The following is a 25,811-nucleotide window of genomic DNA, read 5'->3' as shown; positions in this document are numbered from 1 at the left end:
AATAGAAATATACACAAAATGATACCCACATAGCATATCACACCATCACATAACCTTACATTTATCATTGTTAAACCGCATCTGCCACCTCTCGGCCCAAGATTCCAACTTATCCAGATCCATCTGTAGCAGAATACTATCTTCTCTTGTATTGACTGCTTTACATAGTTTTGTATCATCTGTAAATATCTATATTTTACTGTGTAAAACTTCTACCAGATCATTGATAAATATGTTGAAGAGAATAGGTCCCAACACTGACCCCTGCGGTACCCCACTGGTCACAGCGACCCAGTTAGAGAATATACCATTTATAACCATCCTCTGCTTTCTATAACTAAGGCTACTTTCACACTTGTGTCGGTACGGGTCCGTCGCTATGTGTCGGGCCGACGTACCGACACACGTTGTGAAATTTGCGCACGACGTGGGCAGCAGATGCAGTTTCTCAATGCATCCGCTGCCCATTCTGAAGTCCGGGGAGGAGGTGGTGGAGTTTTGGCCGCACATGCGCGGTACAAAATGGTGGACGCGACGGACAAAAAAAAGTTCACTTGAATATTTTTTTCGTGCTGACGTTCTGCCAAAACACGACGGATCCGTTGCACGACGGACGCGACGTGTGGCCATCCGTCGCTAATACAAGTCTATGGGAAAAAACGCATCCTGGGAGCACATTTGCAGGATCCGTTTTTTTCCCCAAACGACAGATTGCGACGGATGCCAAACGACGCAAGTGTGAAAGAGGCCTTAGCCAGTTACCCATTTACATACATTTTCCCACACACCCAGCATTCTCATTTTGTGTACTAACCTCTTGTGAGGCACGGTATCAAACGCTTTGGAAAAATCAATATATACCACGTCCAATTACTCATCTTGGTCCAGTATATAGCTTACCTCTTCATAAAAGCTGATTAGATTGGTTTGACAGGAGCAATTCCTCAAAAACCCATGCTGATATGGAGTTAAACAGTTATTCTCATTGAGATAATCCAGAATAATATCCCTCAGAAACCCTTCAATTATTTTACCAACAATAGAGGTTAGAGTTACTGGCCTATAATTTCCAGGTTCACTTTTTAGAGCCCTTTTTGAATATTGGTACCACATTTGCTATGCGCCAGTCCTGTGGAACACACCCCATCGCTATAGATTCCCTAAATATAAGAAATAATGGCTTGTCTATAACATTACTTAGTTCTCTTAGTACTCGTGGGTGTATGCCATCCGGACCCGGAGATTTATCTATTTTAATCTTATTTAGCCGGTTTCGCATCTCTTCTTTGGTTAGATTGGTGACCCTTAATATAGGGCTTTCTTTGTGTCTCGGCATTTCACCTAGCATTTCATTTTCCACGGTGAATACCGTGGAGAAGGCGTTTAATATATTAGCTTTATCCTCGTCATCTACAACCATTCTTTCCTCACAATTTTTTAAGGGGCCTACACTTTCGATTTTGATTCTTTTACTACTGATATAGTTGAAGAACAGTTTGGGATTTGTTTTACTCTCCTTAGCAGTGTGCTTCTATGTTTCCTTTTTGGCAGCTTTAAATAGTTTTTTAGATAAAGTATTTTTCTCCCTAGTTTTTTAGAGCTTCAACGGTGCCATCCTGCTTTAGTAGTTTAAATGCTTTCTTTTTACTGTTAATTGCCCCTCTTACTTCTTTGTTTAGCCACATTGGGTTTTTCCTATCTCTTGTCCTTTTATTCCCACAAAGTATAAACCACTTACAGTGCCTATTTAGGATGTTCTTAAACATTTCCCATTTATTATCTGTATTCTTATTTCTGAGGACATTGTCCCAGTCAACCAGATTAAGGGCATCTCTAAGCTGGTCAAGCTTTGCCTTCCTAAAGTTCAGTGTTTTTGTGACTCCCTGACAAGTCCCCCTAGTGAAAGACAAGTGAAACTGTACAATGTTGTGGTCGCTATTTCCTAGATGCCCGACCACCTGCAGATTTGTTATTCTGTCAGGTCTGTTAGATAGTATTAGGTCTAAAAGTGCTGCTCCCCTGGTTGGATTCTGCACCAATTGTGAAAGAATTTTTCTTGTTCTTATCACCAGAAACCTGTTGCCTTTATGGGTTTCGCAGGTCTCGGTTTCCCAGTTAATATCCGGGTAGTTAAAAGTCCCCCATAACAAGGACCTCATTATGGGTTGCAGCTTCATCTATCTGCCTCAGTAGTAGACTTTCCATGATTTCTGTTATATTTGGGGGTTTCTAACAGACCCCAATGAGAATTGTTACTATTTTTCCCTCCATGTATTTTGACCCAAATGGACTCGACATCCTCATTCCCTTCGCTAATATCCTCCCTTAGAGTGGACTTTAGACAAGACTTTACATAAAGACAAACCCCCTCCTCCTCTCCGATTTTTACGATCCTTTCTAAACAGACTGTAACCCTGTAAGTTAACTGTCCAGTCATAGCTTTCATCTAACCATGTCTTGGTATTCCCACTATGTCATAGTTGCCTGTAGATATTTCTGCTTCTAGTTCTTCCATCTTGTTTGTCAGGCTTCCGGCATTTGCGAGCATGCAGTTTAGAGGATTTTGCTTTGTTCCAGTCTCCTCCCTGTGGATTGTTTTAGAAATTTTCTTACCTCCCTTCCGAGTATGTTGTCTTGGGTCTTCTTTGCCGCACATCATATCCTTCATCAGTATATTTTCTGGCTTCATGCTCAAATCTAATGTTTTTCTTCCCGTCCCCTCTGCTTCTAGTTTAACGCCCTCCTGATGAGTGTAGCTAGCCTTCTGGGGAATGTGTTTCCCAGGTTTGTTGAGGAGTAGTCAGTCTCTGGTTAGGAGTCCGTTGTACAGGTAGTTCACACCGTGGTCCAGGAATCCAAATCCTTGTTGAGAACACCATCGTCCTTGCCAGTTGTTCGTATCAAGGATCCTGTTCCATCTCCTGGTGCCATGCCAGTCTACTGAAAGGATAGAAGAAAAAACTACCTGTGCATCCAGTTCCTTTACTTTCTTCCCCAACTCTTCAAAGTCCTTGCAGATTGTCGTTAGGTCCTTCCTTGCCGCGTCATTTGTGCCAACATGTATCAGATGAAATCGGTGGACGCCCTTGGAACTGAAGAGCTTTGGTATCCTATTGGTCACATCCTTGATCTTCGCACCTGGGAAGCAGCATACTTCTCTTGCGGTTATATCCGGTCTGCAGATGGCTGCTTCTGTGCCTCTCAGTAGTGAGTCTCCCACCACTACCACTCTTCTTCGCTTCTTGGCTGTAGTTTTTGGTATCACTTCTGGGTGTTGCTGTGTGCTCTTGTCTTCTTTGCTTGCTGGTAGTGCCTCATCCTTAGGTGTGCCATCTTCGTCCTCCACCTCCACAAGGCTTTATCGGTTTCTCAGTTGTGTGGCTGGTGATGTGTCCATGGTCCATGGAGATGTTTGAGCTGCTATTCTTGTGGTCATGCAACATTATGCCATGTAATTGCTAAAGCCAATCAGCATCCGCCGATGTCCTGCAGCTCATCAAAATTCTAATATAGTAAAGTCTGCAGACGATCAGCGTCCGAGTGATGTCACGTGAGCTACGAAGATAAGCATACATTGCTGGAATGGCGCTGCTGCAGGAGGTAAGCATTGTTTCTATGGGTTTGTGAAGCAATTAAAAGAGAATCTGTCAGCAAGTGTTTACTATGTAATTTGATGGCATCATAATGTAAGAGCAAAGACCCTGATTACAGGGATGTAGCACTTACTGAGCTGTGTTTTGCTGTTTCAATACAATCAATGTTTTACCAGCAGGAGATCATTGCAGGACAACTGCCCTTGTGCATCATTTGTCCCTACTTCATGTGGTTACAAATTAGATAGCAAACACCCACTGACAGAGTCCCTTTAAGTAGCAATTGTCCAGTAACAGTTGAAGAAACCTTCAGGTTTTCTTTTCAAGTATAGTGACAAAGAGCACACAGATGTAACAGAAGCTGATAAAAATCACTAAAGGAAGAAGAAACACGGAGACTTATCAGTCTTCAAACAGCAACTCATATTAGAGGTGAAAAAATGCTTCGCTGACCTCAAGCAGTGACTTGAACTGCGTCAATAAGGCATTAATGGTGGAATTGATGCAAAGAAATATCTACTAAACAAAAAAGAGAAAAAATGTGCCCAAGACAAAAAAACATTACACAGGAGTATTCCATTAACTTCTGTTTAAGTCAAAATATGAGATTTTTGGCCCTGATTTACATTTCCTTATTACATGTAGAGAAGAAGAGTAGAGATTTGTTGTAACGTAAAAGAATTCATTCAGAATTAAAGGCAATTAATGTTGGTTAACAGCATGACAACCACAGCATCATCCCCACTATGGGTGTATAATGGGTTAATGATTATATTTAACATTCCTGAGCAAGATGAGTGAGAGATGCAGTGTACAGTGAGTTTCTAGTTTTACTAGTTGCTTTTTGCAGCACTCCAGGTACTATTGGGACTCAAACACCTAATAGACATTTGTATATGCATGCATCAGAATATAGAAGTCTTAATTGGCTTTAGTACTTCTGCTATAAGGGCCAACTGCCAGTGACTTAACAGTAGAAATAAAACTTACAGGCTTCTGTTCAGCAGCGAAAGACACCTGCTGCATACCAAAGTTACTTTGTGTCTTTCGCTCGTTCTACTACAGCCGTTAGAAACCAGAAGTGAATCACAAGTTAGATGTTTTTAGTATGATCCTAAATCACTTAATTGATTTGGTGCCAAAACCCGGAAGGTGAGAACTCGAAAAGTCAAACAATCAGACTGTGATCACGATCATCTGTGAAACATCCAAACTGTGGTAAGAATCTTTGATTTACCACACCGTTTCACATATGATTTTTTTACTCTAAGTTTGACCTGTATGAATGGGGTCACCTCCTGTTTGTGATTCACTTGTGGGGTTTGAAACCTAAGTTGCTTACACAGTATAACTGAGTGGATTGACTTACATTCCCTTGAAGATTTTGCCAGTGCTATATTTTAGGGGTTCTATGGTGTAGTCAGCCTACACAGTGTTTTCTAGAGACTCAACTGCCAGAATGTTCTGAACAAGTTTTGTGATACTGGTGGTGATCGATGAACTGAACTTTTAGTCCATCCTTATGTTCTGGGATCTAAGGCTTTGAATTCTGGATTATCCTCATGTTCTGGAAATTTAGGATTTGGGTATTGTTCTTGGGATAATTCAAAAGAACTCGGAATCACCATACCAGAGATTCAGATTATCAAGGGGGCTCTCTCTGGGAGTCACACTGCCATTTACATTGCTGCAGAAAGAGCAGGTAAAGATGCTATTAAAGATTCTAAATGTATGCTTGAAAAAAAAAAATAGTATGCCAAACAGTGGATGTCTGGGTGGACATAGTTTATGAAAGAAATTACTGGATCGCTAAATGACCATGGCTTAACTGAAAAAGCTACAAGCTAGCTTAGAGTGTCTCAGGAAGTAAAGAAGGGCGGTTTAAGAACATTTTCTGATGGCAAACAATATCAGTACGAGTGCTAATGACAAGACTAATGACTAAGATAAGTCGGCCCCAAAAGAATACCTGCTGTTGTGACAACGTTATAATCCGGGCAGATTTACTCAGAAGCGATCAAGATGTAGGCAAAAAAAAGAGGAATCCGACCTTGAACATAAATATTGATGTAATGCAGGAAACGGGAGAGGACATTTCAACTTTCTATAGTAGAATGCAGACAGCATGGCAGGACATGCAATACAACCAGGTAATATGAACAACGCCAAGTCATTAAGAGATGCCTTTAATGGGTCTATGCAATGAGTCTACAAAGACTAGCCTTGTATGTGCAAGACATGAATATAGGAAACTTGTTGATAGTCTAAAGGTGGATAGAACAGGAAGGCTGTGAACTGTTGATTTTCAGCTCTGTGGTCATGAGTTCAAAACCCCACAAAAGGTACATCATCTGCAAGGAGTTTGCACGTTCTCCCTGCATTTGCCTGGGTTCCCTCCAGGTACTTTGGTTTCCTCCAACACTCTGAAGGCAAACTGATAGTGAATTTTAATTGTGAGCCCCATGTGATGATGTCTATAAAATACTGTGGAAACTAATTGCACAACATAAGGAAGTAAAATAAAAATGTTTTAAAACTTAATTTTTTTTTTTTTTTAAATCACAAAATAAATTAAAAAAAAGAAAAAAAAATGTTAAACCAATAAATACATATATTTATATAAAAACAAAAAAGTACACATATTTGGTATTGTAGCGACCGGAATGACCCAACCTACAGAACGGTCACACTAGATAACTCCTTCAGTGCACGTTTTATAAAAAAAGAAAAAAAAAAGACGTTTGCCTTTTCATCATGCTACTGAACAAAACGATCAAAAAGTCAAATAGAAATAAAAATGGTAGCAATAAAAAAGTAATCTTGTCCCACAAAAAACAAGCTAACATACAGCTTCCACGGCGGAAAAATAAAAAAAAAGTTATAGCTCTCAGAATAAAGGGATGCAAAAATAATTTGTTCTAAAAAAATAGTTTTTATTGTTTAAAAGCAGCACAACAAAAAAAACTATATAAATGGGGTATCGTAATCATACTGACCCGTAGATTAGAGCTGCCTTATAAATTTTACCACACGCGGAACATCAACAAAAAAAAAAAAAACAATTCCTGAAATGCTGTTTTTATTCATTCCTCCCAAAAATCAGATTGGAAAGCGATCAAAAAATGTCATGTGCCGAAAATGATACCAATAAAAACCCCAACTTGTCCCGCAAAAAACAAGCCATCACATGACTGTCAGCAGAAATGTGGAAAAATTATAGCTCTCAAAATCTGGTGATGCAAAAACTTGTTTATGCAATATATAAGAAGTTTTTTAGTGTGTGACAACAGCCAGGGCCGGCTCCAGGTTTTCTTGGGCCCTGGGCGAGAGAGTCCCGGTGGGCCCCTTAGTACAATGCCAAAGATTTCACATACTTGTTACATTACATGAGTGATATCTATTGTGCATTCTACATTAGCTCAGAAACCGGACAGTATAGTCCTCTATACAGAATAATGAGCCCCATATATTGCTCCAAACAGAATAATGAGCCCCATACAGTATAATGGCCCCATATAGTGCCCCATACAGTATAATTGGCACCACATAGTCCTCTATACAGAACAATGAGCCCCATATATTGCTCCAAACAGAATAATGAGCCCAATATTATGCTCCATACAGAATAATGAGCCTCATATAATGCTCCATACAGTATAATGGGCATCACAGAGTGCTCCATACAGAATGAGCCGCATTTATTGGTCCATACGGAATTGACCCCATATAACGCTCTATACAGTATAGTGAGCCACATATAATTCTCCATACAGTATATGATGGGCCCCATCAATTGTTCCATATATAATGGGCCTCATATAATGCTCCATACAGTATATGATCGGCCCCATATAGTATACTGAGTCCCATATATTGCTCCATACAGAATGAGCCCCATATGATGCTCCATACAGAATGGGTCCCATATAATGCTCCAAAAATAATTGGCCCCATAAGATGCTCCATGTATAATGGGCCCCATATAATGCTCCATATATAATTGGCCATATAAAATGCTCCATATATAACACTGGTCTACAAACAAAAATTTTTTCTGGCATGGACTTTAAGAACAGTTTTAGACTAATTTGAGGGTGCTGAATTCAAATCTGATCTTACAATTTCTCTATCACATCACGTTTTTGCGCTATAGGTATATAGCCCATTTTCATGAATTCTATGATAAATATAAGTAGTGTATGAAAAGTGCCGGTTTATACGGTTCACTAAGGTAAATTTAGTTTTCATTTAGTCTCCCAATAAATGTGAGAATATCTTTGTTTTCTTTGAACATGCATAATTCCCATTTGTTATGATAACACCCTTGTTTTCTGTGCTACTGGGACAGTAGAGCTACAGCAGAGCATTGGGTGAAAACTGAATGGCCTCAGCGACAGAGTTTGGCATTTGGCGATAAGAATGTCATCCATGATCCTCTAGTGGATAGGAAGGACATTGTCTTTCCTCCCTTACACATAAAACTTGGATTGATGAAGTAGTTTGTCAAAGCTCTCAATCACAGTGGAGAATGCTTTAACTATATATGTTCAACTTTTCCTGGTCTTAGTGAAGAGAAGAAAAAGGCTGGAATATTTGATGGACCGCAAATAAGAACACTTATGAGAGACCCAAATTTTAATCACATCAATGAATGAGACAGAAGAAAGAGCTTGGAATGCATTTTGTAATGTGGTGCAGAATTTTCTAGGGAATAAGAAAGCAGACAACTATGAAGAGATTGTGGAAGAGCTACTAATGAGTCTGCGAAATCGTGGATGTAGAATGAGTATCAAGATTCACTATTTACACAGCAATTTGGACTTTTTTCCAGAGAACCTTGGGGATGTGAGCGAGGAACAAGGGGAGCGTTTTCATTAAGACATTAAAACAATGGAAGAACGGTATCAAGGTCGGTGGGACTCACATATGATGGCTGACTATTGCTGGAGCTTAATGAGAGACAACCCAGAAGCTGTACATCACAGATCAGCCAAGAAAAGAAAGTTCAAATAACTGCCATTTGCCATTCATCTGTGTGCCATATATATGTGTTTTTATATTTTATAGTTTAATTCTGTAAGTATATTTGATTTGCTGTACATAGACTTTGTAATCTTTGTTATTCCTTGATTAAAAATATACAAAATGTAGTACCAAAAATCATGTGTTTTTATCATAAAACATTAGGAGGATTTTTCATCAAAAATTGAAAATATCTCGAAATCCTGATGTGATAGCCAAGAACGGAGTTCATATTCGTAATCAGTAGCCAAAATTGACTTAAAATAGGTTTTAAAACCTTTTGCCAGAAAAATTGTGTTGATCAGTGTAATTAGTCCCATAAGATGCTTCATATATTATTGGCCCCATATACTGCTCCATATTGAATAGGCCCCATAAGATGCTCCATATTAAATTGGCCCCATATAATGCTCCCTATAGAATTGGCTTCATAAGATGCTCCCTATATTATTGGCCCCATAAGATACTCCATATAGAATTAGCCCCATATATGGGCCCCTTCTGATGGTCCCCATATATTGCTCCAAATATTAAAAAAAAAAATGAAATACTCACCTCTCGTTGCTTGACGCTGCTCTGCTCTGGACTCAACGTCGGCGTCTTCCTGCTTTCTGTGCTGCGACTGCTCAGGTAGAGGGCGCGCACTGGTGACGTCATCGCGCCCTCTGATCTGAACGTCGCAGTCAGAGGATGGAAGACGCTGCAGTGCTGGAACCGGGAGAGCTATCGCAAGTGTCGGGGCCCGGAGCAGACGGGGGGTCCACTCGCGGGGGCCGGCACTATAGCTCACCAGTGTCCCCGATGGCGAGTGAGCCCCCTGTCTGCTCAGGGCCCCGGCACTTGCCCGGGTGCTGACGCCGGCCCTGACAGCAGCTAAACATAAAAACCCAATACAAATCAGGTATCGCTGTAGTTGCACCCACCCGAAGAATAAAGTCTCTTATACCGCACGAGGAACAAGCACAAAAAATAAATAAAACTTAATTCTTCACCTGCTGTTGATTTGTTAATTTTGCCTCAAAGATCGCAGTGAAGCTCAGCTCACAATTATCATGCGCTCTATGCTGAGCGCTTGCATTGGGTTTTACGTGTAAATCTCTGAAAGACGTGATTCAGCTGGAACCCCAGCGGAAGATTCCCTATAATGAGGCAGATGGAGACACCGTGGACGCCGTCTGACCTGTGATCCGGCGGGGTTTGACTTTTTAGTCATACATAAAGCACGGTCCGCCAGTTTTGTGCACCTCTGAATAAAGGACATTGCTGAACAGATTTCCACATTCATCTTCCACATGTTGGCATGTCTGTAGCAATGAAAACACACCTAATTTACGGGTGCGTGTCTCCAGAAGCATGAGCTGGGCATATTATACTAGTGACTGTAACATACTGATTACTACAAAGGCAGTACACAATTTTCACTCAACAATATCCACTGCTGCTTGTTTCTGTAAAACACTTATGGAGACAAAATAGTCACTACATCTGCATATAAATTCCCAAATGGGTGTAATCTCCAAAATGGGGTCACTTGAGGGGGGAGTCTGCCTTTCTGGCATTTAGGAGCTCTGTATATTGAGTCGGGAAACTATTCTGTGCTCCTTCCCTTTGGAGTCCTGCCGTGCACCCAAACAGTAGTTTTCCACTACATATAGGGTGTATTGGCGTACTCAGGAGAAATTGCACCACAAATTTTATGGTGCATTTTCTCCTGTTACCCTTGAGAAAATGAAGAATTTGGCGCTAAAGTAACATTTTTTGGGGAAAAAGTTAAATGTTCATTTTCTATTCCATATTCCATTAATTCAAGTGAAGCACCTGAAGTGTAAATAAACTTCTTGAATGTGGTTTTGAGCAGCTTGAGGGGTGCAGTTTTTAGAATGGTGTCATGTTTGGGTAGGTATTGTCTGCCATATAGGCCCCTCAAAGTCACTTCAAATGTGATGTGGTCCCTAAAAAAATGGTTTTGTAAATTTTATGGAAAAATGAGAAATTGCTGATCAACTGTTAACCCTTCTAGCTTTGTAACAAAAAAACCCATTAGGTTACAAAAATTGTAAAGTAGAGATGTGGGAAATGTTATTTAACTATTTTGTGTGACATAACTCTCTGGTTTAAGAGCATAAAGTTTAAAAGTTTGAAAATTGTAAAATTTTGAAGTGTCAATAAATTTCCGATATTTTCAGAAATAAACGAAAGTTATATAGAACAAAATTTACCACTAACATGAAGAACAATAGGTCACAAAAAGCAATCTCAGAATCACTGGGATAAGTTGAAGCGTTCCAGAGTTATTACCTCAAAGTGACACTGGTCAGAATTGTAAAAATTGTCCTGGTCACAAGGACAAAAACAGCGAGTTAGTGTGATTTTTTAAACACTGAGCTCTGCTAGATCTTTTTTTTTTTTAACATTGAAATCTATGGAAAATGGAACAGTTAACCCCTTCATGACCTAGGGATTTTCCGTATTAGTTTTTCGCTCCGCTCCTTCCCAGAGCCATAACTTTTTTATTTTTCCATCAATATAGCCATGGGAGGGCTTATTTTTGCGGGACGAGTTGTACTTTTGAACAACATCATTGGTTTTACCATGTCGTGTACTAGAAAACGGGAAAAAAATTCCAAGTGCGGTGAAATTGCAAAAAAAATGCAATCCCACACTTGTTTTTTGGCTTTTTTCTAGGTTCATTAAATGCTAAAACTGACCTGCCATCATGATTCTCCAGGTCATTACGAGTTCATAGACACCAAACATTTCTAGGTTCTCTTTTATCTAAGTGGTGAAAAAAAATTCTAAACTTTGATTAAAAAAAAAAAAAAAATTGTGCCATTTTCCGATACCCGTAGCGTCTCCATTTTTTGTGATCTGGGGTCAGGTGAGGGCTTATTTTTTGCGTTCCAAGCTGACGTTTTTAATGATACTACTTTTGGGCACATACGTTCTTTTGATCGCCAGTTATTGCATTTTAATGCAATGTCACGACGACCAAAAAAACGTAATTCTGGCATTTTTAATTTTTTTCTCGCTACGCCATTTAGCGATCAGGTTAATCCTTTTTTTTATTGATAGATCGGGCGATTCTGAACAAGATGCTATCTGTCTATCCAAGCCTCCTGATGATCCAGATCGGTGAAACGCGTTGGTCACCGTTAGGGTGAGCTGCCGAGGAGTGGAGGCGCCATTTCCGCTGAACAGTAGGGTGCCAACCCCCACAGTTAGATAGGCTGCCAATAGCAGGGAACAGATATAGTGAGGTACTCTGTGTGTATTATGCACTTTTTTGCACTTTAAGTAATTTTGTTATTCACTCTGCCTCACACTGTCTAATGATTGCCATGGATGATTAATTTGTAAGGCAATCACTGTCCCTTTCATTTTTCCTGTCGTGCCAGATTGGAGTATAACTGTATCACACCATCCATAGTGGTTAAACAGGAGTAAGAGGGACAGCTGCCGTCGAGCAGGTGGCGCCTATCTCGAATAAATTTTAGGGTGCCAACCTCCGCTGCATAGGCAGAGAAGATTTAGAGCATTAACAGTGTGAGGGACAGTTCTAGTCAAGCACGGTTGTCTGTATGGTGATTGTGTGTTCAATATTTTAAAAGTGAACAATAAAAATGTAGTTTTATCTATCTAGTATTTGTTAGGGTACAAGGTTTTTTTTTGTTTTTTTTCACTGTCTAGGAGTGAACGAATAGTAGATTTATGCACATCTACAAGTGAGGATCCTACACTTTGTGGTTTGCGGGATTCACTAGCATCAGCAAATACCAGTTTGCTGCTTTGCAATGGTATTTTAGCAGTTGCTCTCTTAATCTGGTGAATTCATCTGGTAAAAACCTTCCACATTATGCTTTTATCTGCACAAACATGTCCGTGCTCTGATTTAATCACAAATCTCTTTACAGTATAGCGATTGTGCTTTAGTTTTTGTGAAATATTTAATGTTTTCAGTGATGCAAAGAGCCCAGAGACATAATACCATTCATAAGTTTATTTGTAAAGCTAAAAATTACATCTTTATTACACTTAAATCCAATTAGTACAATAATTTGGAATGTGGTGTGTGCATGTATCATAGTCTAGACTAGTCAAGGATGGTTTAATTACTTTTGCAATAAGGCAGAAATGCCTGTGTAGTATCAAAAAGTATAAATACAGCTTACAGGCTTCTGCTCAGCAGTGATGGAAACCTGCTGCATACAAACTTTCTTGTGTCTTTCTCTCCAGCATGCTGCTATACCCATTAGAAAAAAAAGTGAATCTCAAACTAGTTTTCCAGCCTGATCCTAAATTATTTTGGTCAGTCAAGTGGAAACTAGATTGACAATCATTTGTTAGCAGGACAAGAATGCAAAATGCATTTCCAGACTGTACAAGATGAGTGCTGCATTAGATGCGTCATGGACCTTCATAGGACCGAGAACTACACCACACAGCGATAGTCTAGAAAAAGCTGTACCAGACAGGAATTTCACACAAACAATACAAGACTGTGTAGTCCAATAAAATGGCTGGAAAAGCATTTTCAGCTGGTTAAAAGAATACCGATGCAAAATTGTTATTCAGGCAAATGGCAGACAACTTGAATAAGCTAATATAACATATATACATTGGGAGTTTCAAGATCTGCTGTCCAACCTCTTTGAAGAAATGGGTAACGTTGAAGTTTATACACACAATGGTAAGCCAAGGAAATTTAGTGCAGCAGATAGACAGATTATGCTCATTTTCCTTCCAAATTGGAAGACATCCAGCAGTGCCATCAGCTCAGAAATGGCAGCAACCAGAGGGACCTAGCTACTCCAATCTACTGTTTGGAAAAGGCTGGCCAAAATAAGAGTTGCAGCCAAAAAGATAAATTAGAGAAACCAAAGGGCGGCGGCTCAAGGCATGTGATTAAATCATCCCACTGCATTCATAACCGATACGAACCAAATAAAATGTATAAATATATATTAATTATACACACACATACATATATATACAATATACAGAGACAAGGAAAGTGTGTGTGAGCCTACAAAATATGTCAAAGTGTAATGCACATATGAAGAAAAGAGAACGGTATGATGCTAAGGAATCACAGACAAGCAGTATCAAATAACCTAATAAGGAGCAGCAGGAATAGAAAGAGTAAATAATAAAGTCCTTGTGGACAGAATAGATAATATCCTGATAAAAAAAAATTACAAATAATACCTAAAGAGGCAGTAAGGAGTGCATAGGCTCCCCCATCATCCACCTGACGTTCGTTTCGGAACAGTGTCACTTGGGGTGCAATGCACAAATATATAAGCACTGGGATGCAGAAAATGGTGCAGGTGCTTTGGACTGGAGTTAAAATGTGAAATATTTGACTGTAAAACGAGGCAGCTTGTTAGCCGAATGTTAGCCGGTACAATAATGAGTGTCTGCAGGAAACAGTAAAGCATGAGGGAGGTTATTTTCAAGTTTGGGGCTATAATTCAGCAAATGGAGATGTGAGTTTGGACAAGATTAATGGTGTCCTCAATGCTGAGAGACACAGGCAGAGATACCTATACATCATGCAGTGTAGTCAGGAAGGCGACCGACTCCAAATTTATTCTGCAGCAGGACATGGATCTCAATCACAGCCAATGTCTTTATGAACCCTATTCGGCATAACAAAGAACAAGTCGCCCTTGAAGTGAGGATATGGCCCCCAAAGAGATATCATCTCAACAAAGTCTGTTTGGGCTTACATGAAGAAACCAAATATTTGTACAAGCCTACATACACAAAAGATATGCAGTTAGTTCTCCAAGATATTTGGAGCATCCTTCAAAAACTGTGAGCAAATGTACCCAAAAGAAGTGATGCCCCTTTGAAGGCAAAGATCACATCAAATATTGATTTGATATAGATTTAGCTTTTGCTTTTGTTTACTCACATTGCATTTTTTTATTTGATAAAGCTTAACTGTTAGCACTTCTATTTTTTTTAAGCATTCATACTCTGCAGCAATATTTCCACACCTGCCTAAAACATTTGCACAGTACTGTGTGATATTTAATACACATACAGATTATATAAAAGAAAATCCATTTTGTTCTCAAAGAATAAAAGGGCAAAATAAAAATGATAACTTTTTTATATCTATATCTGCACAAGAGTTTAGATAGATTTTTTTTATTTTTAATTCTGGTCTTTAATCTTAGATAGTCAGGTATCTTTACATCATGCTTGTCAAAACAGCAGTGCTCATTTTCTTACATGGCTTTCTTCCCCCACTGTCTTATTACCTGAAGCATGCAGTGCTAGTCTCTTTCATAGGAAGAATAGATGCTTGCAGGGATATAACTTTACTTCGTGGTGCGGTGATTTGTTTCATAACTGATGCTTGAAAGGAAAAAACAAAACAAAACACAGAAAATCAATTAACGAATGTTTAAGAAGAAAAAATAAAAATAGGTCCATGACCTAAATATCAAGCTCTGTATTAACATTACTAAAAAGACATTGGGCACACTAAATAGTTACCTACATTTTTCAATTAACTGAAGAAAAAAACCCATACAATGGAAGTATGAAATCTTGTATTGTATGCCAATGAATAAAAACATCTTTATAAGAGATCTTTACATTGTAATCAACTGTCGTTTAAAACAAGGAATCTTCCAAATTCTGATTTCAATCAATCAAAAGCAACTTGTGGATATTGCACTTGTACAACATTTGTAATTTTTTGACAAAAATCTGACATGTATGCATGATCAGGGAGGGTGAGAGGGGATATTATGGATAATGGCTCTGATCTAATTCAATTCAATGACCTACCAAGCATAAACATCAAAACTGCCTTGGTGACTTAACAGTCCACTATGTGCATCTATATTATGGATACAGACATTATATTGCATACATAATTTGGATAACAATGGGTTTTTAAACATAAGCTATGTAGAGATGGTGAAAATATAGACTTTTTGCTTTAACGTTTTCGTTGCTTTTTTTAAATAAAAAACAAAAAAATTGACCATCTAGAAAATACAGTAATATTACATAAAACTCCTGGAATTAAAGCAAATAGTCTACATTCCGGTAACACCTTGCTGTGCTTCATACCTATTGTTCTGGTAGCCACAGACTAAAAATTCTAAAAACATTGCTTGAATCAGCAGCTAAAACAATGTCGTTACGGAAAAAAAAAATTAAATGCTAAAACCTTTTAATGTGTTACAGGACCTGATGAAAGAACAAACTGTTCACCTATACTTCATGATGGTATTCAGAGACTATTTCCCAAATGGCTGCAAGCAATGCTAAATAATATTCACCTTATTTGCAGTTCGCATTGCGAGTTAGGGGGAGAAAGACTTTAAACGACAGACTATAGTGATGCAAAAGAGTGTATAAAAATCGGTCAGACTTTCATCCAGAAAAGTGTAACGATTTTTTTCTTACTTGTCATCTGTGTTCAATCTGTTTTTTCTTTTTTACAGCAGCAACTATTAACCCCTTCACCATCTGGCAATGTTCCAATTTTGCACTTTCATTTTTTGCTCCCCTTCTTCCCAGAGCCATATCTTTTTCATTTTCAAGTCAATAGAGCCATGTGAAGGTTTGTTTTTTGCAGGATGAGTTGTACTTTTGAATGACACCATTGATTTGACCATATACAGTACTGGGAAAAGTTGCAATTACACTTTTTTTTTTTATCAAGCTCGCCAAATGCTAAAACTGACCTGATAATAGGACTCCACAGGTCAGTACAAGTATGCAGATACCAAACCTGTATACTGTAGGTTCTTTTTTGGTGAAAAAATAAAAATCCGAAGATTTGTAAGAGAAAAAAAAAAATTGTCGCCTTTTTTCAAGATCTGGGGCTGAGTGATGGCTTATTTTTTGCTTGCAGAGCTGGCGTTTTTAACTATACCATTTTGATGTAGATACAATGTTTTGATCACCTGTTATTGCAATGTTGTGGTGGTCAAAAAAACAATTATAGCATTATGATTTTTTTTCCCCTCATTAAGCTGATTACCAATCTGAGTTATTTTCACTTTATATTTTGATAGATCGGACATTTCTGAAAGCAGCAATTCCAAGTGTGTGTGTGCGTGTGCGTGTGTGTGTGTGTATATACAGCTCTGGCAAAAATTAAGAGACCACTGCAAAATGTTCAGTTTGTCTGATTTTTCTCTTTATAGGTATATTTTTGACTAAAATGTAAATTGTTCTTTTATTCTATAAACTTCTGACAACGTCTACAAATTTCCAAGCAATAAATTTTGTATTTTTTTTTTTACAAAGAAAAATGGTCAAAATAATACAAAAACCCAGGGCTTTCAGACCTCAAATAATGCAAAGAAAACAAGTTCATAATCATTTAGAAACAACAATACTAATGTTTTAACTCAGGAAGGGTTCAGAAATCAATATTTTGTGGAATAACCATGATTTTTAATCACAGCTTTCATGCGTCTTGGCATGCTTTCCACCAGTCTTCCACACTGCTCCTGGCACCAAAATGTAAGCAGTTCTTCTTTGTTTGATGGCTTGTGACTATCCATCATCCTCTTGATTACATTCCAGGGGTTTTCAAAGGGGTTCAGGTCTGGAGATTGGGCTGCCCATGACAGGGTTTTTTGCCAGAGCTGTATGTTTATTAATTCTTTTATTTTTAATGGGGTAAAAGAGGGGGTGATTTTAACTTGTGTCTTTTATTTTTTTAAATAATTTTTACCTTCTACTGGCTTCAATATTCCTCTTAGGAGACTGTGATTGTCCGATATAGCAGGGCTTTAGCCATGCTATGTGTAGCAGAAATCACATTCTATGAATGCCGATCATCTGCCAGCGTTCATAGGAGATTTATGACCGTTCGCTCTGACTTCCAGTCAGTCAGAAGCTGTGGTCACACGATGATGGATTGAGACCAAAGCAGCACCAGGAAGAGTACAAGATGGCAGCTGGTAAGCATATTACTATGGGCAGGGAACATTAATTAGTGATGTCACTCCAGCGGTGAATTAAAACAAACAAAAAAAAACAGCAGGAGTGGTGCTTTAAGAAATATTGTGTTGGCTTGCTGCTTTCTGCAGCAAGAAGAATGCTTTAAAAAAAAAAAAAAAAAAAAAAGAGGTTAAATTTCAGTGCAGGACAAGCAGCCAGCTTACTCTCTATCACTGCTCAGTCACATTGGGCCTCACACTTATGCTTGCACCTCTTCCAACTCTCTCTCCCTACCAATAGAATCTATATTATTGCAGCCTACTACACATCTTCACAGCTACGTTATACACCACTAACAGTGCAGGGTATATGTCTGATGTTTTAGGACTTTCTTTTCCCATCTCTATTGTTAAGTAATGAGCCCTTATGTGCTCTCACTATCCAGAATAACTCAAAAATGGTTGTTTTATTTCCTGAACCAACTTTTATAAAGCATTTATTCCTAGTTTACTGTGCTATGCCATGTGCTTTGATAGCTGCAAGCCCATGCAGCTAGCTGTGCCTGACGTTATGCCATCCTTCTCTGATGAATACAATCTTGTTTGTGTTAGATGGCAGTGGGCTTTTATCTTCTGACAGTGGGATTTTTTGGTGATTCGTTTAAATTGAATTGCAAATTGTTCGAATTTCCTAAAATCCAATATGAATTAGATTTGCAGTGAATAGATTCGCTTCTCTATTTTCTACTGTTATTACTTACAAATCATCATTTTTTAGTTTATGCGAGTTTATTTCTTTTTACTCATTAACAGCAACAGCTACCTGGTTGTAGATTCCCTGTTTGTATTAGGGCATTCAGAGAAACATGGTTTTCTCCAGGCTTTGTAATGTTAACTACAGAGTTTAGGGGCAATGTGGTCACTTGCTTCACAATCCCACTGGTTGGATGCTGAAGTACCTGCAATGGTAACAGAAACATTAGTAGGCGCACACAGGTTCTCGTTCCAAGCAGTCCATCAGCATGCTCAATCAACCAAAACTGCTATGAGGCATCTGTGTCTAGCCCTTAGTTTACACACATCACGCTCAGAAATCCTCAAGCGTACTTTTGTCTAGATATGACAACGAGAAATCTCACCAGTTGTTTACAGTAATATCTAACAACATAAACTTGTCCAGATGGCCTTAATCCCTTAAGACATGCAGGCCTATCAGACCGCAAGTCATGGACGTTTCACGATTCATCATTAATGCAGTTTACTCAAATGTCATGAAATAAAATCTGCAACATTTTCTGTGCAGTTTTATTTCATATGGAATTAGATCACAGCTGTCAAATGATTGTGAATGTTCTCCTAATGTAATAATAAAGAATACTCAGAAGACTGAAATTAGGGGAAAAAATAGAAAATTTCTGAACATATTGTGTTGTGAAACTTTGCTAAACTAGTATACACACAATGTTTGTAATGAAGGATAGGTTCCGATAACACTTGTGATTTAGGTTTCGGGGGTATGCCAAGAAAGCTCCAAAAGTACACACGAAATGTGTCCATAAAGGTTACCCAAGTCTGAGTTGTTTTAGCTTCCATTTAGCAGCTATACATCAGTATGCTACTAAAAGTGGAGGATGGAGTAGTGCACTAGACTAGGCATTCAACAAAATCTAGCAAAATAAAAAAAAACAAAAATGTAAATAGTTTAAAATCCTGCCTTACTGGATCAGAGGCTACAGTAAGAAAAGTGGAATTAGTCCTACTGGTAGTTGTGTTTCCAGGCCTCAATTCTGACAACACACAGGAGGTTCTCTTCTGTAATTACAAAAACATACAAGTGCCCCACCCTTGTTAACCATCCAGTGTTTTTCAAGGATCATATCAGGATAGATGCTATAACTTTTTCTGAATTCTTTGTATGTTAACCATTGCACAGCAGGTAAATCAGAAGGGATGAAACTAGGGGTTCTGTCAGGATGGATTCCTGGAAACCCAATAGTCGGTAGGGCTTAATCACCATTTCAAGGACATCCAGGAGTATTACTGAATTATTAACTTTAGGGAGGAACCACGGTTTGTAGGACTATGCGTCCAAATGCAGCTTGTTGGTTTGACAGCAGATCAAGTGTAATATTTACAAAAGGTGTTTAAGCTTTATCAAGTTGCAACTTTACAAATTTGGCTGACTTAAAGCTTCTTTCTCTGCCTGAGAAGTGACAACAGCCCTCCAATAACTGGCTTTAATATTTAAGGGGAAGAGGGAGAGGGGGTACTTTCCTTGAATTAGGACTGGTACAAAGATTTTATCACTCTGCCAACAGTAGCTTTCGAAAACTTTATCTCTGTTCTTGCCACCAAATTGAATGAAAAGGTTAGTATCCGAGTGTCAATACCTAATATTTTTGATGTTTTGAAGGACTGCTCTTCTTACATCAAGAGAATTAAACTGTTGTTCTTGTAGGTTTTTCAGAGTTTGACAAACTAGGAAGAACAATTTCTTGGTCCCTGTGAAATGTCATCACTACGCGTACCTTCATAAGAAAAGAAGGATCTAATTTTTAAACAATCCGGTTGTCTAAGATTTTGAGTTAAAGTTCCCTGATGGAGAGGGTTTGCAGCTCTGTCATTTTTTCAAAAGTAATTACTTCAAGGAACGCTGTCTTAAATGCTAAAAATATTTTGACTGGCTGAACGTAGAGGATCAAATGGCAAATAACAGGCCGTTTAGAACCAAATTTAAATCCTAGGTAGGCATTTGCCTTAATCTGGAAGAGTAGCTATTAGTCTGTAAGGTGCTTATAGAAAATTGATTATCAAAGGTTCATTTGCCATCTGGTTGTGTAAATAGGTATTTAAAATTAGACTTTAATGAGATTAGATGTGAAAAAAATGCCCAGCACATCTGGATGCGAAGATGCACAAGTGGGATCATGATCCGTTAGAGATATGAAAGAGATGTTTGGCACTCATAAAATACGTTCAACAGGAGTATTTTATTAAATAAGAAATATCCAGAAAAGAATAAGATGTTTCGGTCAACCAGACATTCATCCGTCCACTGGATTATAAAAAAAAATGAAAAAAGCAGCGCTGAAGTAGAGTCCGTGGCATCCACCGCTTAGTTTCTTTTGATCCAGAGGACTGATGAAGGTCTTTTTGACAGAAACATCTTATTCTTTTCTGGATATTCCTTATTTAATAAAATACTCCTGTTCAACGTATTTTATGAGTGCCAAGTATTTTTGTCATACCTTTAATGGTATAAGGACTAAGTCCCATATGAAGCCTGGACTCATTAATTTCCAAACTTTCCAAAAATGTTGGTCTTTCCTATCTACTGTGTGGTCACATCATTGAAAACAAAATTCCAGTATTTTAGCAAATAGGCACGACAACATTCATCAGACTTTTTTTTTTTTTTTTAAATAGTGGAGTTACTTGGTCTGAGACGAGATCAGAATTTGCCTTTCAGGATCCAAGCAATTAAATCTCAGGGATGCTATCCAAAAGGTTATAGATAGGAAGCTGGGTAGGAGATCTTCAAGCACATGCAGAAAAACTGGCTATTCCACAGCTAGGTTGAAAAATGCAAACCAGCTCCTTTTTTGGCCAAAAAAAAAAACGATTAGGATTACTTTGAGTGAACAAATCTTCCTTAGAATTGCCGCAATAAGTGGGGTTGGATGGCATAGGCCACCTCCATATCCCAATTTGGGGCTAACGCATCATGTACTACAAGATGGTCTTATGGATTTAGAGGAAACAAGTGTTTCACTTATGCATCGTTTTTTTGTTGCAAATACAGTGAAGGAAATAATTATTTGATCCCTTGCTGATTTTGTAAGTTTGCCCACTAACAAAGACATGAACAGTCTATAATTTTAAGGGTAAGTTAATTTTAACATTGAGAGATAAAATATCAAAAATAAAATCCAGAAAAATCACATTGTATAAATTATATAAATTTATTTGCATTTCGTAGTGAAAGAAATGTATTTGATCCCTCTGGCAAACAAGACTTAATACTTGGACAAGCACAGCAGTCGGACTTCTTTTGTAGTTGATGATGAGGTTTGCGCACATGTCAGAAGGAATTTTGGTCCACTCCTCCTTGCAGATCATCTCTAAATCATTAAGATTTTGAGACTGTCGCATGACAACTTGGAGCTTCATCTCCCTCCATAAGTTTTCTATGGGATTAAGGTCTGGAGACTGGCTAGGCCACTCCATGACCTTAATGTGCTTCTTTTTGAGCCACTCCTTTGTTGACTTGGCTGTATGTTTTGGGTCATTGTCTTCCTTGAAGACCCAGAAACGACTCACTTTTAATGTCCTGGCGGAGGGAAGGAGGTTGTGACTCAGGATTTTATGGTACATGGATCCATCCATTCTCAAACTGATGCAGTGAAGTAATCCTATGCCCATAGCAGAAACACCCTAAAAACAATGTTTTGACATCCATGCTTGACAGAGGGGACGGCGTTCTTTGGGACATAGGCAGCATTTCTCTTCCTCCGAAACACGAGTTCAGCTAATGCCAAAGAGCTCAATTTTTGTATCATCTGACCACAGCACCTTCTCCCAATCACTCAAAGAATCATCCAGGTGTTCATTGGCAAACTTCAGATGGGCCTGCACATGTGCCTTCTTGAGCAGGGGGACCTTGCGGGCACTGCAGGATTTTAAATCTTTAAGGCGTAATGTGTTACCAATGGTTTTCTTGGCGACTGTGGTCCCAGCTGCCTTGAGATCATTAACAAGTTCCCCCCGTGAAATTTTAGGCTTATCTCTCACCTTCCTCATTATCAAAGATGCCCCACGAGGTTAGATTTTGCATGGTGCCCCAGATCGTTGTTGACTGACAGTCATTTTTGTATTTCTTCCATTTTCTTACTAATGCTTCAATAGTTGTCTCCTTCTCACCCAGCATCTTACTTACGGTTTTGTAGCCCATTCTAGCTTTGTGCAGGTCTATGATCTTGTCCTGACAGCCTTAGAAACCTCTTTGGTTTTGCCCATGTTGTAAAGGTTAGAATCTGACTGATTAAATGAGTCTGTGGACAGGAGTCTTTTATAAAGGTGACTTTGTAAGACAGCGGTCTTTAATGCAAGTAACATGTTGATTAGGAGACTTTTACTGGTGTGTAGGAGCCAGAACTTAATGGTTGGTAGGGGATCAAATACTTACTGCTCACTGCAAAATGAAAATAAATTTATATAATTTATACAATGTGATTTTCTGGAATTTATTTTTGATATTCTATCTCTCAATGTTAAAATTAACCTACCCTTAAAATTATAGGCTGTTCATGTCTGTCAGTGGGCAAACTTACAAAATCAGCAAGAGATCAAATAATTATTTCCTTCACTGTAAGTATATTTGAGGAAGACCACATCTCTATGTTCAGGGACCATTCTGATGGATTATAGGCATTTCAGCTGAGAAAATCTACCACACAGATCTGAGCCTTTTAGATGATCATCCTGAGATAAAAAGTAGAATATTGTGGAAGATCAACTTTGCAGGAATGGTCCCATGGTAGAGAGTGAATGAATGCAGGATGTAATTAGCCTCAGAATCCTCATAGCATTCCTCAGGGAAGCCTTTGTTGTCTTATGGAATGTTTGTACCTTTACTGTCACCATTATGTGTATTGAATGCAGAATAAACTAAGAAAAACAAAATTAATCTAGAAAGAATCCCAAAAGTATATTTCACATTTAAGAATTAGTAATGAGCCCAAGTGTTATCCTAGGGTGCTGGGGTTTGCACAGAGTATCGCGGTTGCTCGAGTGACATGCTCGAATCCCTGTGGCCACATTTTTCACGGCTGTTAGGCAGCCACAAAACATGCGGAGATTGCCTGACAAATACTGTCAGGATGGATTCGAGCACCCTAGTCAAATTCGAGAAACGAGCACTTGCACTCATCACTATTTATAATCCAACCCAGATGCCCTAGTAAAGGATAGTGTTCTCCATAGAAGAAACTGGAGTCAGAATTTCCACAATATAAAAAGTAGTCTAAATTTGGAATTATGAATAGGTCTCATTTTCTACAGTATGTCATGATCATAGGAATCACTGTTTTGATTAACTCGATTTTTAATTTTTGTTATATTATCTATTGGTTCAAATATTTCACATTTATGATTGTTTTAAAATAATTTGTTTTATTCTTACCACGAAAAGCCTTGAATATAGAATTTTCACATCTTCCTCCTGAAAGATTTCAGTTAACCTTGAGCACACTCCACCTCTCAATCAAAAGTTTCTGGAAGATAAATTACTACAACTGTGGGCTACCACCCTGTTCCCAGGCCCAGAAGAATATTAAGGTCATTTTTGTAGCTTCCTTTTACCACCTGCAGTACCCGAGGGTTAGGCGTTATGTTTGTCCAGTCCCTGTAAAATTGCAGTAGTCTGATGTCTTTTAGCATCATTGTTTTCCCATGCTTGAATTAGAATTAAATATCAATACATTCCCTTTCCCGCTTTTGGAATAGCTCCATCTACTGGTTTTCCTTTTCAGTTGTACACAAAGATTTTGAGTGTTGGCATTTTTTACATTATTTTCTTCCAACTCCAACAAAGTGTGCAGAGTTGAGGCGGGATGGAGATGTGAGGGGGTGACCCCCACTTGTTAAATTTAGACTACAAATTTTACTTCACATCTCAATCTTTCAAGAATATTTTTTTTTATGTTCTTAACGGAATTTCTCAGTTCCTACTAGTTCTAGTTTTTGTCCTTCGAGCAGTTACCTTAAATCAAACAGGGTTCAGAAGCATCTGCAATTTTCATAGTGCTTCTGACCACCTGAAATAATGTCTGTGACCTCTAAAGAAAAATAATTTTTCTCCTCTACTGTAGTAACTGATGAATCCACCGGTTTGTCTTCTTCTGATATTTTACTACAGCTTGCATTATTGTCAGAAGGCAAGACTGTTACTCCTTTAAAAGCGTTATAATAAAGTCAACACAAAGTTGTTTCTTATACAAGTTTGAAAGTTTATTGCAACAAGTGGATCATCTTTAATTATCTTCTTCGTCTGTGTTGAAGACTTAGGAATAGGAACTTCACCTTCATGGCTAGAAGTAGTATAAAAAGAGAATAAGAATGCAAAATGAATAAAAAAGATAGACTTGAGTCACAAGAAATGTATAGATAATCATAGCTCAGCACACCACACTGGGACACACCCCGAGCCACTACAGGACTTACTGTGTCACAGAAACCATAAGTACCAATGCAGAGGCATCCGATGGAAGGGAGGGTGCACTGCCCAGACACAGATCTCTATACGCATGAAGCAGCAATAAATCAGAAGTTTTTTCAGGTTGAGGGACCTCCATTCAGAGAGGTGTCAGAGTGAACCAATTTTTGGTGGAAGGAGAGCCTGAATTCCCCCAATCCTAACACGTTCTTTACAGGTACAATACATCATTTGCTAGCAAGTCCACCTCTCATGCAACTGTCCTCTGTAGGTACCGGAAGAACACTGGAGAGTGTAGAAGTATGGGGCAATTTAACCTTGTGTGTTACTGGTCTTACAGAGAATGAGAAAAACAAACTCCTGTGTGCTGTCAGGAGGTATGGCATGGAAAATGAAGTTTTAGTCTCCCTGCTGTCACTCCCTTCCGGTCAAGAGGTGGTGCAGTGGACTGAAAAGTCATCACTAGGGTTGAGCGAAACGGATCGTTCATTTTCAAAAGTCGCCGACTTTTGGCAAAGTCGGGTTTCGTGAAACCCGACCCGACTCCAGCGTGGGATCGGCCACGTGGTCGGCGATCTTGGCGCCAAAGTCGCGTTTTGTATGACGCCTTCCCCGCCATTTTTTTCAGCCAATTAAGGAGTGTGGGCAGCGTGATGACATAGGTTCCGGCTTGGTTTCTGCGGCGTCATAGAGCCATATTACCGTTTGGGCTGCAGTGAATTCCGCAGTCAAACACAACATATGCTTTGCACGGAGGAGAGAGAGAGAGAGAGAGAGAGAGAGATATTAAGTAAATGTAAAAAATAATCCACATTGACTTGCATTGGGTTTCGTGACTCGCATTGGGTTTCGTGTTCCGGTCCGGAACCCGACTTTACAGTAGAATCGGCCGATTTCACGCTATCCGTCTTTCGAGAAGGTCGGGTTTCACAAAACCCAACTCGATCCTAAAAAAGCAAAAGTCGCTCAACCCTAGTCATCACTCATGACAGTATGAAAATTGTAATAACTCAATTGATCTTTGAATGACAACCAAATGTGCAGCTGTGTGTGATGTATGTG

The 25,811-nt window shown here is 38.7% G+C and overlaps 1 protein-coding gene across 3 annotated transcripts in view; it reads right to left on the bottom strand.

Annotated features, from left to right (window-relative positions):
* TAF4B (TATA-box binding protein associated factor 4b) overlaps positions 1 to 25,811 on the bottom strand; it is a 188,443-nt gene that overhangs the window by 78,222 nt on the left and 84,410 nt on the right. For all 3 annotated transcript variants that reach the window (XM_077270385.1, XM_077270382.1, XM_077270383.1), the window contains exons 8-9: positions 18,360 to 18,495; positions 14,885 to 14,975 (exon numbers count right to left, since the gene is read on the bottom strand). In XM_077270385.1, coding sequence (XP_077126500.1) covers positions 14,885 to 14,975; positions 18,360 to 18,495 — 227 coding nt within the window. The remainder of the gene's footprint in view (positions 1 to 14,884; positions 14,976 to 18,359; positions 18,496 to 25,811) is intronic.

The sequence above is a fragment of the Ranitomeya variabilis genome, chromosome 6 (genome assembly GCF_051348905.1).
Source record: "Ranitomeya variabilis isolate aRanVar5 chromosome 6, aRanVar5.hap1, whole genome shotgun sequence".
Classification (NCBI taxonomy): Eukaryota; Metazoa; Chordata; class Amphibia; order Anura; family Dendrobatidae; genus Ranitomeya; species Ranitomeya variabilis.
Note: the sequence above shows the minus strand (reverse complement) of the source record. Positions and strands in the feature narration are given on the sequence as shown.